This window comes from Melopsittacus undulatus, chromosome 6, assembly GCF_012275295.1.
Source record: "Melopsittacus undulatus isolate bMelUnd1 chromosome 6, bMelUnd1.mat.Z, whole genome shotgun sequence".
Taxonomy (NCBI): domain Eukaryota; kingdom Metazoa; phylum Chordata; class Aves; order Psittaciformes; family Psittaculidae; genus Melopsittacus; species Melopsittacus undulatus.
Window position 1 is genome coordinate 61,997,245 of NC_047532.1, and position 24,873 is coordinate 62,022,117.

Consider the following 24,873-nt stretch of genomic DNA (forward strand, 5'->3'; position numbering starts at 1 on the left):
ATGCTTAAGATTTCAAAATTACATCTCAATACTAAAAAAACCCAAAACCTCACTACAAACAGTGTAGAATTAACTAAAAGAGATAAATGTGCCTCAAAAAAATTCATGCTATAGTTAAAGACACTGCCATAGATAATATGTATAATAATACTGTATACAATAAGTATCATAATAATTATCTTTTTTGTACAATAAAAACCACACACACAACACCTTATCAGTTTAAATACCATCCTTGTAAGACTTCTAAAATAAATAAAAAGAGAATGATATTTAAAGCTGCTGAGTTAATCAATGGAATTAAGGTATTTCACTACTTTGGAATTATTTACCAGATCAAAGAAAATCTTAATATTCAAATAGTTATTCAATGTACTGTACGAGCATCAAAGCAGCAAGCTAAAAAATCTTTTATAGGAAAGTGCTACTGATTTCTATCCAAAAATTCCATATAACATAGAAGAGAAATTAACCTTCAAACATGCTTATTTTATATATTATTTAGTTATTCAGCGGGTTTGTTTGTTATTCCCAAATGTAAAAAAACCTCAAGAAAATTAATGTGGGGAAAAGAAGTAATAATACTGACAAATCCCCATCTACCTTTATGCTATCTTTAGGCTCCTGCTTGTGCAAGTGCGTGAAGTAGAGCATTGAAATTGATGGCAGTTGCCATGGTCAGTACTAAGGAATCCCAATACAGGATTAAGTTTCAGTTCAGGATTTAAGCTTCTAAATGCTTGCTATCAGGTATCAGAATTCACTCCTGTGAATTGTCCCCAAGATTTAGAATCAAGAGCTATACATAGATCTGTAAACTGTGTGGAATTGCAATACAGCTATTTGCCCTTTCTATATTTAAAGCAACATGTTAGTAACAGAAAGTAAACTAATACTACTGGAGACAATTCACCAAGTAGTAACATATACCTTTAACAGGGTGACAATGTTTTCTACAAAATCCTAAAGTAACAGGAGGTGCCAAACCTCTTGAGTATGTGTTTAATGCATTCTGCTGACTCACTGAGGCAGGTAGCTTGTACATATGTGAAAAGTGAGTTGTGTATATTAGTTTTTATCCAAAACGTGACTAGAAAGACTTCACTGCAACTGCTGATGGAATTAAGTTTTTCTGCAGCATCCTTCAACACAAGTGTTTAGTCTCTTGATCAACAAATGATATCCCAAGAACTTCGAAGACACAGTTGCTTTAGAATTCTACCTGCTCTTCACACCTTCATTCACCTCCATTGCTACTTGTCCTAAATCTGTATTTTCTCAAAACATAATATTTAAAATTATGTGCCACTTCCCAATCTTGACTGTATGAATACAGAAATTAACCAACAATTATAGCAAGCCATTTGGAGGTGAAGAAAAAGTAGATAAATAAAATAGGTCAGTGCAGCAGAAGTCATTATCTTGAAAGTTAACCCCAGCTAGTAGTAATAGGTACATAGTAGCTCATTTTCTTTATTGTTTTACTTGTCAATAATTGTAAATAAACTTGTATTACAATTACTATATTACAGTTTTTGCAATATAGTTGTATCCTCAAGTCAGTCCTACTATTTCTCAATGTATTTATTACCAAAATCATTAATCAGGATAGGCCACTAAAATGCCGTGAACAATTTTTTTTACCAGTGTTTGCCATTATTCATCCATTAATCCTGCAGTTATGCCCAATCTTTAACAAATTGCTTTAAAAATCTTCATAACAAGCCCAGTAAAAGGCAAGTGTTGAATAACAAACAAAAGTATTTCATATGTATGCTGAAGTTACATAAGAGTTCTTATGGCAATATTAAAGACAGACATGTAATAGAGGAAAAGTAGCTTTTCCACAACACTACAAATTTCCCTAAACAACAAAAATATAGCAAACATTACTTAATACACTGGGGGGGGTGGGGTGGGGGGCCAAGGAGAAACACAACAGTGTTATTACGTTCACTGTATATATCAACATTACCTCATACAGCAGACAGCCTAGAGACCAGATGTCAGATTTGAAGTTGTAACCATTTTCATGTATTCTCTCTGGAGACATATAATAGGGTGTACCAACTGCAATAAATACAGAAGCATTTTCGAATGAGAATTTCTCTTATACAGTAGTAAAAGTACAGATTTCCTGGCTGAAAAACTTTTTCATCTTCTATATGTCTCATTTTTACACATATAATTTCGATCTGTAAGTACGAGTCTTCAGTTTGATAAAAATACACGAATTAGATATCCATTTTTTCTAATGCAGCTTTGTTTTCACTACTGATATCTAATTACCAGAATTATTCAGTTGTAGAATACTTCCACTTCCAAAACAAAATTTTTGCTTTTAGAGAAGCTCAAAAGTAATTATTTTCTTCTGAAAAGAACCAAGGGAACACAGTACATGCACATGCATACAAGTCCTCACTCCTTTACAAACTGTTACCACTGTGGCTGGAAATATCAACAGCTAGAAATTCTTTTTGTGGCTTAGTATTAGTATTATTAGTAGTATTATTTTTGAAATTAGCTGTCTGTTCTTCCTTTTGAGACTATGCCAATCTGGAAAAGCTGCTTTCAAAACTGATAAACACAACTTAGTTTGAATAACTGAAGCTAAAATTGAGCCTGAAATCCAGAATCTTCAGCTTCCCAGAGAGGAAGGCAGGAAAACCTCCTAGCCCAACAGAAGCTGAGGTTCCTACAAGCAATTCAGCCATCTGCTGCAGGACTAGACTCTGCACAGGCTTTTCAGCTCCCAGATCCGTGGCTATCCTAGCTTAATCCTGCCTCAGAGCTGTGGACTCTGGAGACGTTTGCTCTTCAAAAGCAGCACTTACTAGCACTGTCCCAGAGCAAACTGAAGTTGGATACTGCAGGACATCTCTTCCCTTGATTTTAATCAGACACTACCCATCTGTATTGCAAGTTACTTGGAAGCGAGGAATTGTGAAAGATGATTAAGATCTGTGAAAAAAAGCCACTTAAAATGGTACCCGAGAGATGGGTTCATATGTGACAGATCAACAAAACCAAAAGTTATAGAAAATAACAGGAGTGGCAATTTTGGTGCATTGTCTGAACTTTCTCCCCATATTCCCCTAAAATGAACTGCCTAATAGCAAAAAGTCACAGCTATATATAGAATTTTACTTCAGTTTTGTGTGGACAAATATTTTCTTTAGCACTGAATCCTCAGGATGAAAATCGCCTGAATCCTGTCAATTCAACAAGAGTTAACCTTATTTCAAACCTAAAAATCTTGCTGCGTAGCCAGAAATTAACATCAGCACTCTCACTGCAAATTATGACCCTCACACTGTTTTATTTAACACAGAGATCTGTTATTACTTCCACACTTCAGAATTAGCCTCACCTATTCAGAGTTATCTCTGTATGAAAACTGGAAACAGATATAGTGAATATGTAAGTAATTCCAAATCTGAATAATCAAGTTAATGGTTTTAATTTATCAAATTATTAATTTTACTCTAATCACTTCCCAAAGTCAAGGGTTTTGCTTTGACAATGTACCCTATCTTTTAGAAGAGCTGACATCCCAAACTATGTCATACTTTCTTAGGGAGGGGTAGAATATTTTCCTACTTGCAAGACCCACCTTAGAATGGGAAACCCAGTACCACCTTATAGCAGGTCAGGCCACTACTGCTGGTAACCCATAATTTCAACTGACCTCCTTCTTAGAAAACAATATTGAAAAAAATATTCCAAACCCATATAAACTAAGAATATGCTTCTCTAACAGATGAAGTCCCGTATCACACCCTACAATAGTTTTGTTCCCCTATATATTTCAGGGGAGGACTCTCACCCCCAGGTTCCACAGCCCCTGTCCCCAGAGGCTCCCTTAGCACAAGCCTGAAGAACCACTGCAGCTCTGAACTGAAACTGAAAGAGATTAAGAGCTTAAAGGAGAAAATGCTAGAGAAAGGCAACTCAAAATGATGGAGTATTGTGAAACCGTTTCTCTCATGGGATGTTCATATTCACCCATAACAGAGAAAAGAGTAAGAGGAATGATCTTTTCCCCGTAAAACAATAGGCATGCAGATTGGTGGTCTGCAACACTGAAATAGCTACCAGAATATATAGAAGCAACTCTGTTATTCTGATTTATCAACAGCAGTAATTTAATGGGCACTTAATGACAGCTGTCTTAAAATTGGAAACTGTAATTAAACAACACTTGGCATAACAGAGCTCTCATACCTTTACTACCGTTATTGTTGGACTCCCCCCTCCAATTTTATTTTATTTACTTCCCAAGGATTTACAAGCTTGGACACCTCTGAAAACTTTCAGCTGGATTTTGCATCCATTAATTACTGCACCAGCTTAGTATATTCTGACATTTTGTTGTCAGAATTCATCTAACAATGAAAAAAGTAAGTTCAAGCATAATCTGATTCTTAACTGGTTACAGCAGCACTGCCTTTGCTGCTCTGAGACATCACACAAGTAGCTGGCAGTGAGTAATGTGCCTGAAAGAGGCTTCACAGAATCCGCAGGGGGCAGCTGAAAACACAGAGGTTTGAAGGTTCATAGTTTACCAAAAGCAAAGGTAATTTTAACCAGTAGCTCTGGGAAGCCTGCTGATACACTAGGGGTCTGATATGACTGTGAAAGATTGATGATAGTGAAAGGGAAGAAAAAATGCTATCATTTTACAGCATTTAGTCTGGCGTAACACCTTAACTGCAATACAACCTGAAGCCCCAAATGACGAACAAATGAAAGGAACTGAAATTAGTTATGTTAGTTATCAAATCACAAAAGCAACCTAAAGATCTAGACATCATTACTACTTGTAAACTTTTTAACAGATCATGACAGGAAAGATTCATTATTCTGACATTCAGGAACTACTAATGGCATTGCAACTATTCTTTAGAACAGGGAGCAATCCTGCTCTCATCAGACCTCACTTGGGAGTATTGTGTGCAGTTCTGGTGTCCTCAACATAAAAAGAACATGGAACTGTTGGAACAAGTCCAGAGAAGGCCATGAGGATGACCAGGGGACTGGAGCATCTCCTGTATGAAGACAGGATGAGAAAGTTGGGGCTGTTCAGCCTGGAGAAGGCTGCGTGGAGACCTCATAGCAGCCTTCCAGTATCTGAACAGGGCCTATAGGGATGCTGGGGAGGGACTATTCATTAGGGACTGTAGTGATAGTTCAAGGAGTAATGGGTTAAAACTTAAACAGCAGAGGTTTAGATTGAATATAAGGAAGAAATTCTTTACTGTTAGGGTGGTGAGGTACTGGAATGGGTTGCCCAGAGAGGCTGTGAATGCTCCATCCCTGGCGGTGTTCAAGACCAGGTTGGATGAAGCCCTGGTTGACATGGTTTAGTGTGAGGTGTGCCTGCTCACAGCGGGGGGGTTGGAACTAGATGATCTTAAGGTCCTGTCCAATCCTAACTATTCTATGGTACTATGATTCTATGAATCTGGATCCATAGCTGTATGCTGCAATCAATTACCACATGCTATTATACATTATGGAGGGTTTTTTCCTGTTCAGCAAAACAGCACCACAATACTACAAAGACATGCGACTTTCTTTACTCATCTGAGGACTTGGAAGTGAGATAATACAAGACAGAGACATAAAAACATTAAGATGCCTATTTTTTTAAGAATAAAATTTGTAACTTTAACATTCTGTTCACTGCATTTGCATTATCTCTGATAACCTGCAGGTCTGAACGGTAATCTCCTTGAAAATGACCTGGGTCAAATAAACTGCTTCCTCACAGTCTGCTGCTGCTCTGCAGCTCCCTCCATTTAAAGATGCTGCAAATCAAGAAAGCGGTGTTTCTTTGCGCACACCTTCTGTTATTGGGACAGGCAGCAGACATTATGAAAATGGTGGTTGTTAGGGGGCAGGAAGCTGGATCTTAAGTATCTTAAGAGGCAAAGAAAGTAATATGAAGAAAGAAGTTATGATATAAACAGCCCATCTTATTAAATACATAAACACATCCCATTGCAGCTGAGTTAAAAGAGTGTATTCACTTAGAAACCAACAATGCATTGAGGAGCTGCACACAGCACAGTAACTAGCTCTGAATACAAGCATTTTTGAGCTACAAGAAAAATCTACCAGGCAAATGTTAATACTACTCATACAAAACAATGTAATAGCTGATCCAGAGATGCTTAATAGACTAGTTTTCAAAAAAGCCATGTAATTTTTACTGACATTCCATGCATGGGAACACAATTATCTGAGGTCAGGAAGCAAGCTAAAAGCACTTCAGGAAGTCTTCTTTTTCAAAGAATTCCAAAACAAGACTTCAGTTAAAAAAAAAAAAAAAAAAGGCCAAATTTAAGTAATCTAACAATACAGTTTATAAATAAGTCCATGTCCATGACGAATTTTACAATGCAGGGCTCAACACATGCAAGTGTTTAACAAGATGAATTGTTCATGCTGAAGACAAACTAAGATGCAGTATGGAACACCGAGGGTAACAAACCACTGACAACAGATTCTCCATTTTTTTCTTTTTTTGTTACTCCTTTATTTTAATACAGGTGTAGGAGATTTCTAAGCCATAGGCTCATCTTCAGCAACAGATACAGGACCTAAAATACTGCAATCATCCAAAGTAATCTGCAACCTAAGTACATGATGCAAATAGTTTACTGCAGAAACCAATCTGCAACTCTCTAACAACCATACTATAGAACCAAAGTGATTTTTTTTTGTAATTGAAACTCTAAAATACTGAAGGACTAACTTAAGGACTACCCTTAAATCCACTGAATGACTAACAAAGATGGGAAAATGCACATTTCCATGAGCTAGCCTCAGAACGATTATTTCAGAGAGCATAAGGCCTAGCATTCAGAAATCAGAAAAAAAACAGGACAAAACTCAAAAACAGATCCCTCCCACACGGTCATAGAGAAAGGAATAAGAAGCCTTTTGTGGATCATCTTCCCCTTTTTAATATAGTCTTCTGAAAACGAGATTTTGTCAAGTTTAATTGTATCAACAATGCCAAATGCCTCCACTTCTGCATTTGTGGAGAAGATATTTTCTATTTTCAAAAAGGTACATACATGGCATAACTGAAAATTCTACTGTTTTGATAAAGCTGTAGAGAAAGAATTAAGAGCATCAAAAAAACCCTGACCAGTGCAGTATTACCAGTTGTTTCAAATGGACCATCAGCAAGTATTCTAATTAAATCAGTATTATTCATAATTAGCAGTTAGAAGCTGTAGCTAATAAAATTTTTAGTACATTTCTTTATCTCTGAAAGCCTGAATTTAGTTTGCTACTGAAATTTTTATAAAGCCTGCAAACAAGTATAAATTGCTGCATATATGTTTGTACTTCACTGGGTTTTGTACACCAAAGGTTTATGGAATCATAAAAAGATACAGATTTGAAAGATACAACAGGAAAACCAGTATCAGAAACTGTAAGAAAACCTCATTTTAAAAAAGTGGTCCCTGCTAGTGACATGATAAATCAGGATGCCACTGCCTTCAGTGTAGCCTAAATTAACAGCTAAACAAAGCTTTTTTCATACGCTGAATTCTGACATTAGGTTGTAAGTAAGAGGGAATGGGAGAAAAGGAGATTGGGGAAAATAAAAAATAACAGCTCCTCTACCAAGTCACAGCATCCAACATTAGAAACAAAGCTTCCATCTCCCTATCCCCCACTCTCTGGTTGACTCTTGTAAGAGACGAAGTTAAAAGGCTTGAGGTTTTTACACTGTTCCTAACTCTAGCTCAGTCTTCAGTCCCCTGGCAACCATTCCCCTACAACAAGCAAAAATAATCCAGAGCTGAAGCAGTTTCTTCCTCTAACTTCCCTATTTCTGCCTCAGAACTCTAGCTCTTCTACTCTCACAACCGACTTTTGCCTTCTTTGTGCAGTCCCACCCACAGATCAGAATTTAGAGCTTCCTCTTCACACTCCTCATTTACATTCTTCTTCCATTCGCAGGCAGTAGCAGGACCCAGCTACAAAGATCACCACAGTGCTACCACAGATGGCCACTGGGCTACTTCAGCAGAGCAGAGAGCAGCACTTTTAAGTACACCATGCCATGAAGTATTATCATCTGATAATCTGTAGGGTTATATCTGAACTTCAGTATGGAACTCAAACCTATTTCCAGTCTGGTCTCACTGCTTCTCCTCTGTCCCTTTCACTTTTTCATTAATGAAAGACTGTAGATCCATGCCCAAGTTTTACCTCACTCCTATTAAGATTACAGCATTTACTCATGGTTTTGATTATACCAGTATCAGTATGCACCAAACATGATAAAAAAAAAAAGCAGAAATGCACAAAAGCATGATTAAAGGCTTTCTGGAAGACAGGGAAGTAAGGATTTTATCAAAAATTTACTTACAAAAATAGGCTTTTGGGCCTGTTAACACTAGGATCACCCACACCTCATATGATATAAACATACTGCACATCAATCCTCTCTTTTTCCACACTGTACTGAAAACCAGGACTATCTTGAGTAAGTTAAACTAAGAGGTGATGATACAATGAACATATTTTAATCCAAAAAGTCTGATATTTCTTCGTCTAATTAGAAACAGAACCATCTGAGCAAATACAATTCTTTGTGTGTCCTCCCACGGCCTGAAGACAGGGACTGTATTACTTAACCATTCTTGGCTTTCTTAGATACTATCTTCCTTACAGTGCACTCTTATCAAACATATGAAAATAACTAAATGCCTAATTACAGAATTGTCACTGTCATTTGTGAAAGATTCTCACTGACAGCATTTGAATTAATTTTACCTACCTGTATATTCAAGTACCACTAAGGTATTCTGCCTGCCTCAATACCCTTTATAAGGAACAGGAGACAATTCTAGATGCTGCCATCAATGGCTCTACTCTTGAGGGGTCCAAAAGTTCATTTCACAGCCTTTGCAGTCAGTGAACAGGCTTGAATGCAGCAACCATTAAACACAGCCACTTCAGCAGGGAAAAAAGGTTTCTTTCTTAACTAAAAAGCCACAGCTTTACCATAAACACTAATTCTTACACCTCTCTTTAAAGCAGATGCCACTCTATTTATAAAGCTTTTCTCTTTTAGGGAGATCCTCTTAGATTCTGTCATTTGTCCATTCCCTACATTTAAACTTAAAATAGCTGCCAAACTTTTACTTATTCCTCTTTAAAGGCCATTTAATCATCTCAGTCTCCACATGATACTCAAAAAATGAAAATTAAATGAAAATTTCATTTGGAAATAGATGATGTGCCCCAGTTTATTATTTTTTTTGTTAATAATGTTATTTTTGTAATGTGCTAGCAAAAAAAATCCAGTATTTCAAAAAGTTTTCCGTGATTCATGTGGTTTGCTTTGGGTTTTTTTTTTTTGTTTGGTTTCTGAATTCTTTATGGTTGATAAAGCCCAGTTCTGATCTCTCCTTGATTTACTCAGCTTATACTGAGAAACTCTACCTTAAAACTGGGAAGCTCCTCTGTATAGCTTTTTAGAAGTATATAATCAACATGTCTTCAGTTCTACTCACACTGGCACATTGAATTACTTTATTTCCAATAGTGATTAAAGCTCAAATGAAGTTAAGAAAATGCATATCTTATAGAATCATGGAATAGTTTTGGTTGGAAGGGACCTTCAGAGATCATCTAGTTCAACTCCCCTGCAATAAGCAGGGACATCTTGAACTAGATCAGGTTGCCTGGAACTACATTCAGCCTAGCCTTGAATGTCTCCAGGAATGGTGCATCTATCATTTCTCTGGTCAACGTATGCCAGTGCTTTACCACCACCATGTAAAAAACTTTTTCCTCACATTCAGCATTAATATCCCCTCTTTTAGTTTAAAACCATTTACCCTCATCCTATCTCATTTTCTCCTAGTGTTTCTAGAAAACAGTACTATCATTAAGACTTGTTTTGATCTAAGAATGAACATTAAATGATTCAAACAAGTCATTGCGGAGTGGAGGGGCAGGAATAACAGACCAAACCATGCGCTGTACAACTGAAAAGTGTTACAGCTTCTCTGTATTTGTCTATGGTGCTGACCATTACTTTCTTTTTAAATATATATGTAATTACATATATATTATAGAAATTTCTTTATTATAAAAAAGCTTTAGCTGGACCAAACCTTCTTCTTCCACCCCATGAGTGTGCATAGTATTTTCACCATGTAAAAAAAATATACCTTCCCAAAACCTCTACTTCAGAGAAGGCTTACCCAAAGAATGTGCAGCTGTTGTTTTGGAGCTGAAAAATCGACCAAGTCCAAGGTCTCCAAGCTTTACTACACCTGTAGCTGTAATGAATACATTGGCTGGCTTTATATCTGGGGGAAGAAAAAAATAATAAACTTAAAAGTCACAATGAGATTGCAAAACCAGCTACTGTTCTATTAATAATAGACTGAAAGAGGCTTTTATTTACAGCTAATCCTAATAAAATTTGATTGTGCTGCTCAGAAAGAGGAGTCTGGGATTCAGAATTTCAAAGTAACTATTTTACTAGCATAACCATCACTCAAAAACAGAAAATCAAGAGCTGTGGAAAGTGTTTAAAAGAAAAAAAAAAAAACAAAAAACAAAACAAACAAAACCACAAGCAAACAAACAATAACATCAAAACACCAGCACTCACCCCACACCCAAAGCAGCTTATAAAGGGAGTTCATTACAACTTTATATAAGCTACATATAAGGTCTTCCATTAGAACTAGGTTAAGTCTTAAGTAACAGACCAAAAATGTTTAAGAACTGTAAAACATTTTTCATCACTTTTGCTGATCAGATTACTCACAATGGCGTGATGTTATTTATTTGACATAGGTAACTGATTCTCTTCAACAGCAGACATTGAAAAAAAGAAACAAGTTTAACTCATGAGAATGGTTATTTGAATTGAATGGAATTGAGCTAATCGAGTAGAAACAAAGAAAAATAATTATGTATATCTAGAGTTATTTTTCACAAGTAACACTCAGTGTTAATCCAAACCTGTAGAGATAACAGCAAAGATTTTCATTTTATTTTCAACAAGGTACCTGTCCCATTAGTCTTCCAAACAAACTGACCTGGTATTTGCTTAGCAAGTGTGCGTGCTTAAGGTGTTACTCAGCTCAACAGCAATGCACTGTTGTTTGAACTTAAAAAGCAAATCTCTTAACTTGGGCAAGAGGGGGTTACTGTTTGCGTAAGATATGGGTACAGTAAAAGGAATGGTTAACAACCCTTCACACACCAGAATTCTCAGGTTTCCAATAAAAAGTTACAAAAGCTTATAAGCCTAACAGAGGAATACAGAAACAATTATGTTATGCAGCTATTTGACCTACTTTTCAGGAGTTTGTATCACCTTTGTTTAACAGTCAAATACTGATAAACAGCTAAACTTAAAAATAGATTCAGTTGTCATTGGCTTTGGTGTGTAACCATGGAACTGTCAGATTTGCCAGAAGCTCTGAAGACTGTATTTCAGTTTAAGGAGTTTAAATTAATTCTGTTTTTTAAAGAAAATATACTGAAATAAGCCAGTTTAGTTATAAAAGCATTAAAGGAAGATACCTATACCCTATGGAAAGAATTTGTAATTTTATGTCCTTGTCTTTGGGTATTTTGCAATTGCAGATACATGTACAAACGGGCAAAGGAGAAGAAAAAGGAAAAAAGAATCGCAAGAGGAAGCTACTAGCAAGGGCAGAGGCATCTAAATTGATCTCCTGAAGACTGCAATATCTCTGGTTGCAAATGACAAAGCTCAGCAGAGATAGATGACTTTTGTTTTCAGACAGCTATTAACATCCCAGCAGAAGGAAGTCACCAACCTAAGACACAATTTCACCTGAACCCAAAGAGATAGCCCATATACAGCTTGAAACTCACAGCCAGAGGGATTTCCAGAGCAAAAGAAATGGTACATGTGAGAAGCAGCTACGCCATGATCTGTTTTATTTGACTCTGTTACAAGGTAAAACGAAGACAGCATACAGAGGAGACAGCAGTAGAGAGGTTTAAAATGAGTAAAAGAGATTTAGTACCTGACAGATTAGCTGGCATCTACAAGGGCTGTTGGGACACAGGTACTTGACACAGATTGGAAATAGCAGAGGGAAGCAGAGAAGGGGAGAAAATTCTCATAGCTGGACATAAGCCAGTAGATAAGGGAATGGGAGATGGGCCTATACATCACCAAAAAGCATGGCAGGAGGCAAATACTTTCATAAGAAAAAAAGGTGCAAAAGGTGAGAAGAATAGATGGATAGCTTTGCAAGAATGCAGGCAATGGGAAAGAGAATGGGAAAACACAGAAGAACAGGACAGAAAATCAGAGCCAGAAAATTAATTGACCAAGCAAAGAGGTAGCAGTGCAGGGTCTCCATCACAGTACTATGACTTATTTTGAAACCTTGGTATCACAAGCCATTGCTGCAAACAAATGCACAAATCCACAACAAATGCAGAACCAAGAACTTCTGTCACACTTTTCCACTGCTTATAAAAAGGTTACAAAAAAAAACATACAATGTGTCAGCTGCCAAAATCAATTCCAGTATGATGTTATTTGCTGTCAGTGGCATTGAAACAGCTTAATTCTCACAAAGTAAAAAGTTTAGTTAAGACAAATTATCATTGATCCTATATTACCTCTATGCATAACACGACGAGAATGCATATGTTCCAAGGCACTGCAAAGCTGAACAAAGTACTTCCAAACTGTTCTTTCAGGAATCAACCTCTTCTGTTTCTTAAAATGCTTAAAGAAAAAAGGATGGACACTGAATATTAAAAGTTAAAACTTACACAAAACATATGAAAAAGATAGAAAATCCTTTATGTAAAACAATAGAGGCTTCCAAGCTAATGAGAAAAGTTTAACAAAAATTCTTGACATAAAGCTTCTCCCTTAAATACTAACACATGTATCATCAGTGTATGTGCTTGTCAACACAGAGACACGCATGACATTAATGAAATCAAGCTGCTACCCCAAAAGAAATATTTATATGCCATTTAGCAATCCTCAGTGCAGGATTAACTCGGTCAGAACAGTCTAGCATAGAGTAAGCAGCTACAGAACAGAGGTCAGATACAATGGTATGTGCCACAGAGCTTCCCCAATTACATACTTTCTTACACCAACATGGATTTCCATGCATTTATTTTCTAAATAGAAATAAGAAACAGTAGTGACCCACAAGCACAAAGATCATGTAAGAAGAGTTGATCCGGTTAGTCTTGGAAATTTCTGCTATATATAAAACGGCACTAAAGAAACTATGATTTCTGACAATTTCACAGTTAGCTAACTCCTGCTCAAATATCTTCCATCCTGTATGAATGACCATTCCCAATTAATGGTCACAGTCCAATGGCCTGTTAAAGCCTGCATTAAACACAATTATGCTCTGCTATACACATCTCCTTCAAATACTACATTCAGGCACTGAAATGACACAGTCCTCCAAAAATACCTACTGAAAACCCAGAATTCAGCCAATACTAAAACATTCAAGTGTGATCACTAAATTTTTCAGCTAAAGGTAAGACAACTGAAAAACTGCTGCTCATTTAATCTTTTCTTTTAAAAAAATCCCATTTTGACAGATTTTTAAATTAAACATACTAAGGAAATACAACATTAATACTAGAAAAATTTTAGATGGAAAGAAAAACACATCTATTTTAGCAGCATATGTACACACACATACGCTTCACATGAACACCCTAAGAAAGTTCATATAGCAAGCATTTATTATGCTGGAAAAATAAAAATATTTTCATATACTATATTAAAGTGTGCAACTGAGAAGTTGACAGATGCATCTATGAATTAGAGACACATGCAGGAGTAGGAAAAAGATGTTTTTAAGCTAAACATAGCCAAATGTATCAGTCATACAAAGGATCATAACATTTCACCGAAATGTGTTTAGTTATAGCAATTATTTCAAAATGCATTTTCATTTAAATGAGGCAAAGCATATAAATTACTTCTTTAAATATAATTCTCCTGCAGTGTTGGACTGAATCCAAACAAACCCTGTGTATCTGTTCTCCCCATAGCTGGATTTGCATATCAGAGGATTGTTTGATGTCAACAGGAAGATGGAGACCAGGTTTCTTTTCATTTAAAAATAAATACACAATACATGTAAGTATGTGCACATGAAAGCAGAGTTCCTTGATTTAAAATGCATTCTGAAATCATCATAATTATAACTAGGTACTTTATTTAAACATTCTGATTTAATTTTTTTAAATCTAAGCACAGTGATGAGGCACCATTCACAAAATGTCTGAAACAGGAAGATTTTCCATTACAAATTTCCATTTCAATGTACCTAAAGTACATCAACATCCTTTTAAAGTATTTATGTACAAGCATTCTTTTGACATTTTATTCATTTGCCATCTATAACACTGTAGCCGACTGTACACTAGAAGAATCGGCTTCAGTTCTTACAGTGCAAGCATGAAGTATAACAGATTTTTAAATGTAGTCTCACTCTACTGAAGGCATTAATAATTTTGCATAACAACTCTTTCCTGACTAAAAGCATAGATATTAATCCTGTAGAATTTATCCAACTAAAGAGGATGCAAAAAAAGAGCTGCTAGATTTGCTAACAACGTTTAAACTAAACAAGAAATAGGTACCATTTTCTCTTGTATAGGTTTGAAAACAATTACCCCTAAAATAAACTCAGCGAAAATTGTTTTTTGTACTAATTACACTACATCCTTCCATCAAAATATATATTCTCAATGTTTTCTTGAGCTGCTGTCCACCAACAGCCAAAGCAGTGATGAAAAGACCGATTTTGCAGAACTAGCTCTTGAAACAAGTTATATGTTTCTAAGAAACAGTCCAGCAGGCAGAGTTAATTCTGAGAAAAGTCAATAAGGAAAAGGAATCCCATTCCTGATTAGAACTTCTGACAAGAAATATAGATCAAATGGAAAGGATGGTCAAACCTATTTTATGCCAAACAGCGTAACTAAATTTATATATATAGCACATATTAACTGTATTGAAAGCAAGATCCTTTTCACCCTCCTTCATTTTTAAATAGTCCACAATGCAAAATGCAGTTCTAACGGTTGTGGGGTTTGCCCCTCCCTATGGGGAAGCCAAAGTGCAGATGACGATGCCAAAACAATAATTTTTAACCTCCGCTGTAGCAGTGTAGCAGCACCACAAACTGTTAATGCTGAAACTAATTCTCTGCCTAATGCTTTAATGTCTCAAGCATCCTAAAGTCTACATAATCAAGCAAACTTATTAGTCACCTTCCACTGTATAAGAGTTGCTATTACCTGCTCAAATTTGACCTCCACGGAATACAGCCTGACAGTATTTCTATATATACAGCTTTCTGCAGCACTCTCATCTTCAACATTTCACTATCCTGCTTCTTCCACCTGTCCTGATGTTCCTCAAACCACTGACCTCCTAGGGTGCAACATTAAAAAAAAAAAACAAGACATACTCCTGTTACAGATGAAGCATCATTCTCAACATACTTGAAACTGGGCAAAAAAGGAACTGTTTGTACATGTGCATTAAAAATTTCGGCAGTGTTGCAAGCTAGTGTTTTATCAGGTAAACAGAGAATACCAGACATGCTCAAGCAGCAGACTATCTCCTAGCAAGAATTATTTGTTTCAAAAGACATATCCCACAAAGTTTCTGTCTCTGTCTTTAAGAATGGAATCTCAAAAAAATATTTTGAAGAGTTTTCACAATGGCACCACAGAGGAAACTGCAATTCAGTCATTTAATGCAACTGGAAATTTTTGTGGTCATAAATCTGCTATTCAAACACCTTAAAAAGCTTCAAGGTAGGCAGGTTATATCACCAGTTTGTCTTTTTGTCCTTTTTCACAGAATGACTGAACAGCTTGTTTATAGGAAAATAGAATTCTCCTGGGCTTCTCCAATGAATTATAAAAAGAAAAGTTAAATATTCTCCAAATGTTTCCATCCCAGTTCAGTTAAATATAGTTGCCCTGCACCTAAACAGCACATGCCATTCAGCTTCTGGGAGGGATAAAAAAAAAGTAAAAGGTAGACAGGGAAAAAAAGTTTTATATCAATATAAAAGCATAGAATGATATTATACTGAACTCCTAAAGATGATGCCTTAAAGGTCGAATTCTAAAAGCAAAAGTGACAGCAATTAGCAAATGGTCTTATCTAGGCTTAACAAGCACAGTCCAGAGAATACTCTTAAAGGACTATGTTTCACTTTTGTAAGAAAATTAAGGATTTCCTGCTGATGAGTAAAGAACAGTGAGGATGGATGATTTCAGTGCAATTGGAGACCTCAGTGAATGGAGAGGGGGGAGGAACATACTTTTATGAAAAAAAAAAAAAAAAAAAAACAAAAATAAAGAGAGGATTTGGAGGAAAAGTAAAATAAGAATGATCATTGCCTTGCTTTATTTAGATTCCTTTTACTTTCTTTCATGGTTTGATGAGAAACTCGATTGCATCTGTCTATTCCCATTACTTCACTTCCAGCTTATAAAAATATAGTGTTCTGCTTTGGTTTTAAGATGGGGGTGGTTTTGGGGGTTTTTGGCAGTTTTGTTGTTTAGTTGTTTTGGTTTTTTAAACAAACTTGTTAGAATAAATCCGAACGTCATCAAGAGGTAAGCAACACAGAAAGGATTATTACAAGGAACTCCCAAATAACACACAATGAAGTTCTGGGACACTTCTGCTTGTGTTTTCTTGGGAGTCATTTTTAATGTGGTCTAGCAGAAAAAAAAGAGGAATGAGTAGGTCAGGCAGCTGCAATAGGAAATTACAGAAGTGTGAGCAAGAGTTCTCATTGTGAATACAACAAAAACAAAGCAGAACTGGCAATGGAACACAGGGTCAAAAGATAGACCAGTGAAAATGGACCTCAACATCTCTGCATTTTGAAGATCAGAGACTCATGTATATAGAAATTAAGTTTCTACATGGCAATTCCTATTTAAAAGGTGCTATAATTCTAATAGGAATGCAGTGTCCCTGGAGTTTTGCCTGGCTCTGTGTATTCATGAATTCAAGCTGCCCACCTCTTTAGACCATTCTAAGTTTTCTGCTATTTTTTCTTGCTTTCTATGCAAAAACACAAATAGAACTTTTCACCACATCTTGATTCATTCATCCAGTCTGATCACAAATTTGCCTACATTTGAAGAGTAGCATCTGTCTCTTAACTGTAAAAATAGAAGAAATATTTTAAAAATCCAAATTATTTGTCATCTACCAACTGAACACACAGAAACTAAGAAGTACTTGACCAATAAAGAGACTAAAAAATTAATTAAAAACAAACCGGATGTTTTTCCACTTTTGATTTACAGTTGCTTATGTTACAGTTTTCTCTTCCAGAATCCATCAAAAAATGCATTTTTTAAAAAATAAAGAATAAATTCAGTCTTTCTCTGTTAGTGGTCTTAGTATATGCCAAATAACTTGATTAAATCAATTGCACAAAAGCGTAAGACATAGTACAAAACCTAATGCACAAAATAATCGTGCTAACAGAAGTACCTACTAGCATCAGAAGGATACTAGTAGAATTACACTATGGTCTTCCCTAAACTAACTAAAAAAACCACCACAAACGCACCAAAGAATCGAGATGGAAACATCTTCTCAAACACAATCTTCTTTCACACATAATCAAAATAAAGACATCTACGTATAAGAAATAGAAAGCCTTGTAAGAAAACCCAAGTCAAAATTCTTGTATTTTCCTCTTCTAGTATATTCTTTCATGCTAATAATCTATTAATGGGACTGTTAATAAGACTCCTGATTAAATGCAGATTTCTCAGAAAGCTCTGAACAAAGTCACTTATTTATACATATTTTTATCCAACTGCTTTTGTAGGGATTCATTTTATTTTTCCCTTCCAAGTAGTTAACCTACAGCCACTCTGTCCCACCTAATATTTTTGCCCATGCAAAAAAGAGCATCCAGTGTTCGGAGATGAAGATCACCTACTGAAATCAGATCTACTTGCTGAGCCACTAAAATAAAATTTTCAGTACTGCACCATTCTCATTGTCTCTGCTGTCACCCATGAATGGGGCTTCTTAAAACTCACAGCCATATGTTTAAATTCAACAGTATTTATTTACGTGCATCTCTCTCCAATAAACCCCCTTGGGAAAACTGGTACAGCATAAAGAGCTGAAACTCGTGCTTGAATCATTAACCCTACTTCCAAATAAAAAGCAACAGCATGACACAGTAAATACAGAGGCTACCATCTTAACCTGTTTGTCTTTTTTCTACAAATAAAGCAGACAAATTCTTCTCTCTTCCATCTCACCAAGTTATTTATGTAGCACAAACACTGACACTGCAGGTTTTCCAAAAACAGTTGTGTGAAAAACCTCCAAGTATTGTTAGCAGGGCATTTGTAAAAAGAAAAGCCCATAGAACTATTACTTCCAAGATTTTTCCATTCTCCCTGCTCTTTTAGGGTTTATGGAGTGAAACAATTCTAGCACCAGTGGGCAAAATGGAGATGAAATACCCCAAGCATTTCTGCCCTTAATTAGAGCTATTTGAACAGTCTGTGTAATACTTAAATGAAGTTCAACTATTACACACTATTACATCAAGTTAATTTTTCATAGCTGACTGATACCACTACTCTCTGCAAGCACAACCAGTCAGCTTACACAATAGTTTCAAGCGTGACATCTGTGAAGGGGACTGCCCACGAGACAAAACAGTGTTGATAGTCTAATTATTTTAACAAAAAATCTGCCCACTTACTCTCATTGTTCCAGTGGCAGACACAGCCAGTCACTGATTCACAGAAAAAATAAGGTGGCTGCCTGACACTTACCCAGTCCAATTACCCCACTGGTCATATACTGCAGGACCAGTCAGCTTCCTTTCCACCAGCACATGTACCTAACTTGCAAATGGCAAATCACTGCCACTGCTCTCATTCCAGTTAGCTGTGGTTGAAAGCAAAGGTGACAGTAAAGCACCAGTCAGACCCCTCAGTAACACACATATATGGGCAGCAAAAGCTTACCAGAACCAGCTCTCCCAGCTTGGCAGGGCTCTAGACCTTGGCTTTTTTTTTTTTTAAGGACTTCACAGCTCCATCGGCAGCGGGGCCATTTCCCCTGTGAACATTCAGCCTTCCCTTTTTATCTGCTACACAGTTGGCATATACACAAAGTTGAATCAGGATGCACTATTTTTTTAGTTACAAGAGATAAAAAAGTTAAAGAAGAAGATTCTTAGCAGCTTTAATAAAGGCTAGTGGCAAAATTTAGCCTGACTGATTCAAAGCCCCTGGTTTCTCCTTTAGGAAAAGGCACATAAAAATAATTCAGCTTTGATCTGTAATTAGCACATACTGTGTTACAGTATCCTATTATACCACATGCTTCTTGAAGCTACACGCTATCTTTTGAAAGTCTTTTCAAAAATGAGGACACAAAAAAGCTAAAAGTAAAGGTGATACAGAATGTGAAAAAAAATTGAGAAAAAATATTTTGACGCTTTTAACATTTATCAATGATGTAGCTTCAGCAAGGTGCCAAGCTGTTCTGTTATAAAACATAACCATATGCTAAACAAAAGGAGTATGAGTCAGGAGGCTTGGTACTGGGGTGGGGGTAGTGGGCTTTTTTGTTCTTTAAATAAAATCTAGCAGTCATGGGAAAAAGAAAAGAGCGCAAGTGAGACACAGATACTGCTGAAAGCCAAAAGAACCACATTCCTCATTTTAAAACTGGCATTTACAGACATGGATAAGTCAGTATCATGAAAAGAAAACGCACAAACATGCAAAAAAACCCTACTTTAAAAATACTTTCTCCACAAACCTGATGTCAACTGTTTGGATATAAATACACATATAAGAAAGATCTCAGAACTAAAGCCACCATAAGTTCTTCCCCTTCAGAGTGTGTGCCCATGCATGCAGTTTTCAATTCAGTGTTCTTCGTGTCAAAGGACCCCTTTCTCATTCATTCATGACACTCAGCTAATGAGCAGCTTGAAAATGTCTCTAGGCTTTATTTATGGTGCACTATTCGAAACCTATTATTAAATATAATTTCAGGGAGGGGTCTGGCTTCCTAGTATGTATAATTGGAATATCAAATTAATAAAATAAATTCGGCAAAGTTTATCTTCACAAACAGCCTTAGAAACAATGAGGTAGTATTATCCCCATTTTACAGATTAGAATGGGGGCAAGGAATTAAGATCAAAAGCATTAATTAATTCTAGCACTAATTTAAGCACCTCGTACTTATGCTGCTTTATGAAACAGTTCATCTTCAAAGCACAGTTTCCACTCAGAACAGATGAAGCTGTGAACATTCAATACTTCTACAAATCAAACCCTAGAGTTTTAGCCCTGATATCAAAAATACAGAACAAGCAATTAAAATTCCCACTGAAAAACAGTGACTGAAGTGCTTTATACAGTATCTCTTCGGAACAGTACCACAAACAGTAAGAAAGAACTGTCTTCAGGAGACAATTCAACTGTATTAACCATGAAACCTTTACCTTTCTTGAACTCCCCACCTTGAAAACAGCCACTGCAGCAAAGAAGGCATCACAGATGCAACAAATGGTAGTGCATGTACTGCATCATGATTTCTACCCAGAATAGTTGCACCATTAACACGAAATAGATCCGTGGTTCTTCAAAGAAGACAGAAACCTGTAATTTGCTGGAGTTCAAGACACTTGGCTGTAGGAATTTCTAGCCTTTGAATGCTTGGTTTTGCAGATTCAGTGTTGCTTCCTTAGGTTATAAGCAATTCCCTAGATTCAAAAAAAAAAAAATACCTGCAGGAATTCAGGCTATGCACAGCTTACCAAACCTAGCACTTTTAGAGCCACAGCTAGTATTGCAACTAAGTAACTTGCACAACAGAGTACCATCCTTCAAGCAGGTAATGGATGGGTACTGCCAGTGGACTTCATTCCCATTTGCCAACAGCAGCAGAACAGCAACACTCTTGAACCTTGAGTCCCATTCCACACTCAATGTGGCAGCATGCTACTGGACACATTCTTCATTGTGTGTAGGAAGAAATGATTTTCTGTGAGAGTAGTGAGACACTGGAGCTGGTTGCCTAGAAAAGTTGTGGCTGCCTCATCCCTGGAACTGTTCCAGGCCAAGCTGTATGAGGCTTTGAGCAACCTGGTCTAGTGGAAGGTGTCCCTGCCTGTGACAAAGAGGTTGGAACAGGATGATGTTTAAGGTCCCTTCCAGCCCTAACCATTCTATGATTTCCTCTGTATTTGATCTGTAACTTCTACACAACCTGCCTCTTATGCGCCCCCATCCCAGACCTGTTCCTTTCCTACCTCTGTCACTTAATCCCATTTTTGCAATAGCAACCTGTTCCTAGCCGGTCTGAGTTATCCCATCCAGGCTCCCTCCTTGCTGGCAGACAGTTTGTCTGTCTCTAATACCCTTGCCCAATCTGTCTTGTTCTCTGGCAACACACCAACTTTTCTCTATTCTCACTGTGCTCAAGTCCAGTACTGGGACTCGCATTCCATAGTTTCCCAATCCATTACTTTTATACGCATTCTTTTACAACACAAGGCAGTAAAGGCTGAGGAGTAAGATTTCCCAGTCTACCTTCTGTCAAAAACTGCTAACCAGCAATCCACTTGTCTTCCCTATTCCCAATCAGATGTTTCTCTTCCCCCTTAAGGATCACTTAGCTGCTTGTCCCAGCCTACTCTTCTGGCTACCTAGCCTTTTGTCTTCTCTACATTAATCTCAGAGTACTCCCTTCCTTGTGTTGCTAAAAAGAATAAATACCCCCTGAGAGACAGGAAAGCTTCAGCCCACCCAAAGCATCCAGAAAAAGCTATTTCAAGCAAAGCCATTTGAATCACCTGTACTATAGGTCAAAGCACTCATAGTCACTCATGTAGTATACAGTGCTGTCAGCACGAGGAGATGCAAGAGGTTCATGCAGCTCTATATGTACAGAAATTTTCTACTTTGACTGCTGTGCTCCAGCAATTTCTCTTAATCACCTATGAACTCTTGTGTTAGAAGAATTTAATTTTAGGTGAGTTTTCACAGCCATTATTGTAAGAAAAACCCCTTTTCCAAGTTTTAAGCCTGTTTCAAAGCACAAGCAGCTTTCAATATTTCAGATACAAGGGTTGTTATATTTTAAAATAAATAAACAGAATGAAAAACATACATCTCAAAACATCATCATATTTTTCCTAAGCAGCCTACTAAATCATACAAGATTTTTGGAAACACACACCCTCAAGCAGACAGCTGTCATGCAGCATTTCATGTTGTATTTTTGTATTTTATACCTAATTGTTGTATTTTAACAAACATTCTTACACAGCTAAATCTTTGCTTCCCCAACAGCAAGCAGTGTTTCTGTCATGCTGTACACGTGTGCACAGCAGAACACAGCTTCTCCAACACTGCTGTTCAAACTACATTGGAGACATTATAATTGTCCCACCAGCCTTCCAAACATGAATGGCACCTATCTCCTATGATTGATAAAGTTGTAAATCAGTATATTGTATAATAAAGAAACAGTTTGAAAACACAAGTTTCCGTTCCCAGCAACATGGCCAGCTTCACTGCACTGAAAATGGTGAATCATGGACCATTAGCATTCAGCAATCCAGTGCAGCTAGTTCAGACAGAAAAAGTAGCTTTCGTAGCAATAGGTGCACCCTCCAACTCTGCCATGCTGTAAGAACAGAGGGGCAAGCAGCACTGCTAAGGAACACAGAAGCAACTCATGCTGGAGTTTCTGACCTGCAGTTTATCACCACCTGAGTTCAGAATGATGTGAATAACTCTCCATCCAGTGCTGTCCATTCTCACAAACACCACTGAACACTTAAGATAGGTCAGACTGTAATAACTACCAAGTGCCCCTATGCTCCTTCCAAATCCACCTCCATTGCAACATGTCTATAAATCCCCAAAGGCCACCTCACACAGTTAACACACTCGGGATGCAGTCACAGGGATCCTGCAACAGAGTTATGGTTGCTTCATACAGGTGGGAACAGCACCCTAGGCTGACAAAGCTGCCAATGGCTGACGCTACAATTGCTTCCACGCTTAAAAAAATGGTGGGCTATTCCATAATGCAGCACAGCAAGTTAAGTCAACCCTGGAGTACTGCAAATAAGTTCCAAAACAAAAATCACTGCTAATGTATTTTAGCATGGGGAGAAGAGGAAGGGTCTGCATCCCAGATCATGCAGAGAGGAGAAATTGTCTGATGCAATTTCACATAGTGAAGCCCAAAATATTCACCACTGGTGAAACCTGAGAATGCTAATCAATGAGATTTCAAACAAGTCTAAACAGAGCTCCAGCTACTGCAACAAGCAATTTAGATATGTGCCAGCTGCTTGGAAAGAAGTTACTATCCCTGTATTTTAACTGTACTATAAAAGCCAAGCATGTTTAAGGACACAGAATTCACTGTTCCCAACTACAGAAACCTGAGATACCAATATGAACTTCATATTGATGAGATGTTTTAAAGTATTTGTCTTATTTTACAGAGCTATCTATAGGTTTGTTTGGGTTGTTGTTTTGTTTGGATTTTTTTTAATACACACAAAAAGTATTCTCTGAAGAGCAGGTGAAGTGGGTAGGTGACATTTTGTAGAATTCACATTATTTGCTATTCATGTTAAGAGCACTGTAAAGATATTCCTGACTTCACATGAAAGCTTCCATGCTTGTTCCCAAAACATTATTATTTTTAAGATCTGTATGCCATATTCACTTTAAAATGTGCAGGGCTTTGTGTGGTAAGATTATTTGCCAAAAAAAATATATCTGCAGAAATTAAGTAGATCTAGAATTGCTGATTAAGAAAAAAAGCCCACCACACATTTTTGTATCGATAACACCCCTTCTTATAAGCCTAATAACTTCATAGTTAATCATAATAATATACTAATTATCCTGCAAAATAGTTCTTATTCTCTTGTATCAACATCTTCAGCACAGACTTGACTAACCAGTTGTTTTTACTGAATCATCTGCTTATTACAGAACAATTTTTGCTTTGTGGTGGTGAACCACAACTAATAAGAAAAAGAATCAATCTCTAAACCTGCCTTTCAATGCATTTTTGTATTGCAAAAGGAGGTAGTATTACAAGGTAACAACAGGACTTCTCACGAACAACCGTCAACCTTAATAGCCACGTACTATCACTATGGTCCATAGCAGAGACCACAGATTCCAGCAAAAAGGCCATAAGCAACAGGGAACTAGCACAGTAGTTACTAATCATTTACTTGTAAAATCTTTGATGTAACAGTATTCAGCAGCCACAGATACAGAAAATCAATAATTTTTCCTTCTTTCACCATCCCTACACAGCATTTACACAGTACTGAGGCACATATTCCAGTGCAAAACCAAGTGCAATTCAAATGCAAGTATTTCCCCCTCACTGATCATGTTTCCCATTCAGTATTACTGACATGCCATGAACCAAAAATTCTACCACACCATTAAAAGCTGTGAGATAAGGAATCCTCAATTTGGGATCCCCTCACTTCTGCAAATGGAGGCTGTACTGAAATATCTCCCTGTGACAAGGAAAAAGAAAACATTAAAGTGAAACGAATTCAAACTGTGTATGTACATACATAAAGACACAGAACACATCAGATAGAATGAAATCAGAGGCATCTGTAAATGGCAATGCACAGCTGCTTTTTCTTCCCTTCTTTTTTTAAATCAACAGATTCTATGAATTCTGTTAGAATCCATATGAATGCATCAAGTGATTTTCCTCAGCTGTTTACTCAATAGGGACAAAGAGAG

General features: G+C 36.9%; 1 protein-coding gene across 1 annotated transcript in view; it reads right to left on the reverse strand.

Moving 5' to 3' along the window:
- Positions 1-24,873, reverse strand: part of NEK7 (NIMA related kinase 7) — a 74,219-nt gene that overhangs the window by 16,995 nt on the left and 32,351 nt on the right. The window contains exons 6-8 of the mRNA XM_005140958.3: positions 12,661-12,769; positions 10,242-10,349; positions 1,976-2,070 (exon numbers count right to left, since the gene is read on the reverse strand). Coding sequence (XP_005141015.1) covers positions 1,976-2,070; positions 10,242-10,349; positions 12,661-12,769 — 312 coding nt within the window. The remainder of the gene's footprint in view (positions 1-1,975; positions 2,071-10,241; positions 10,350-12,660; positions 12,770-24,873) is intronic.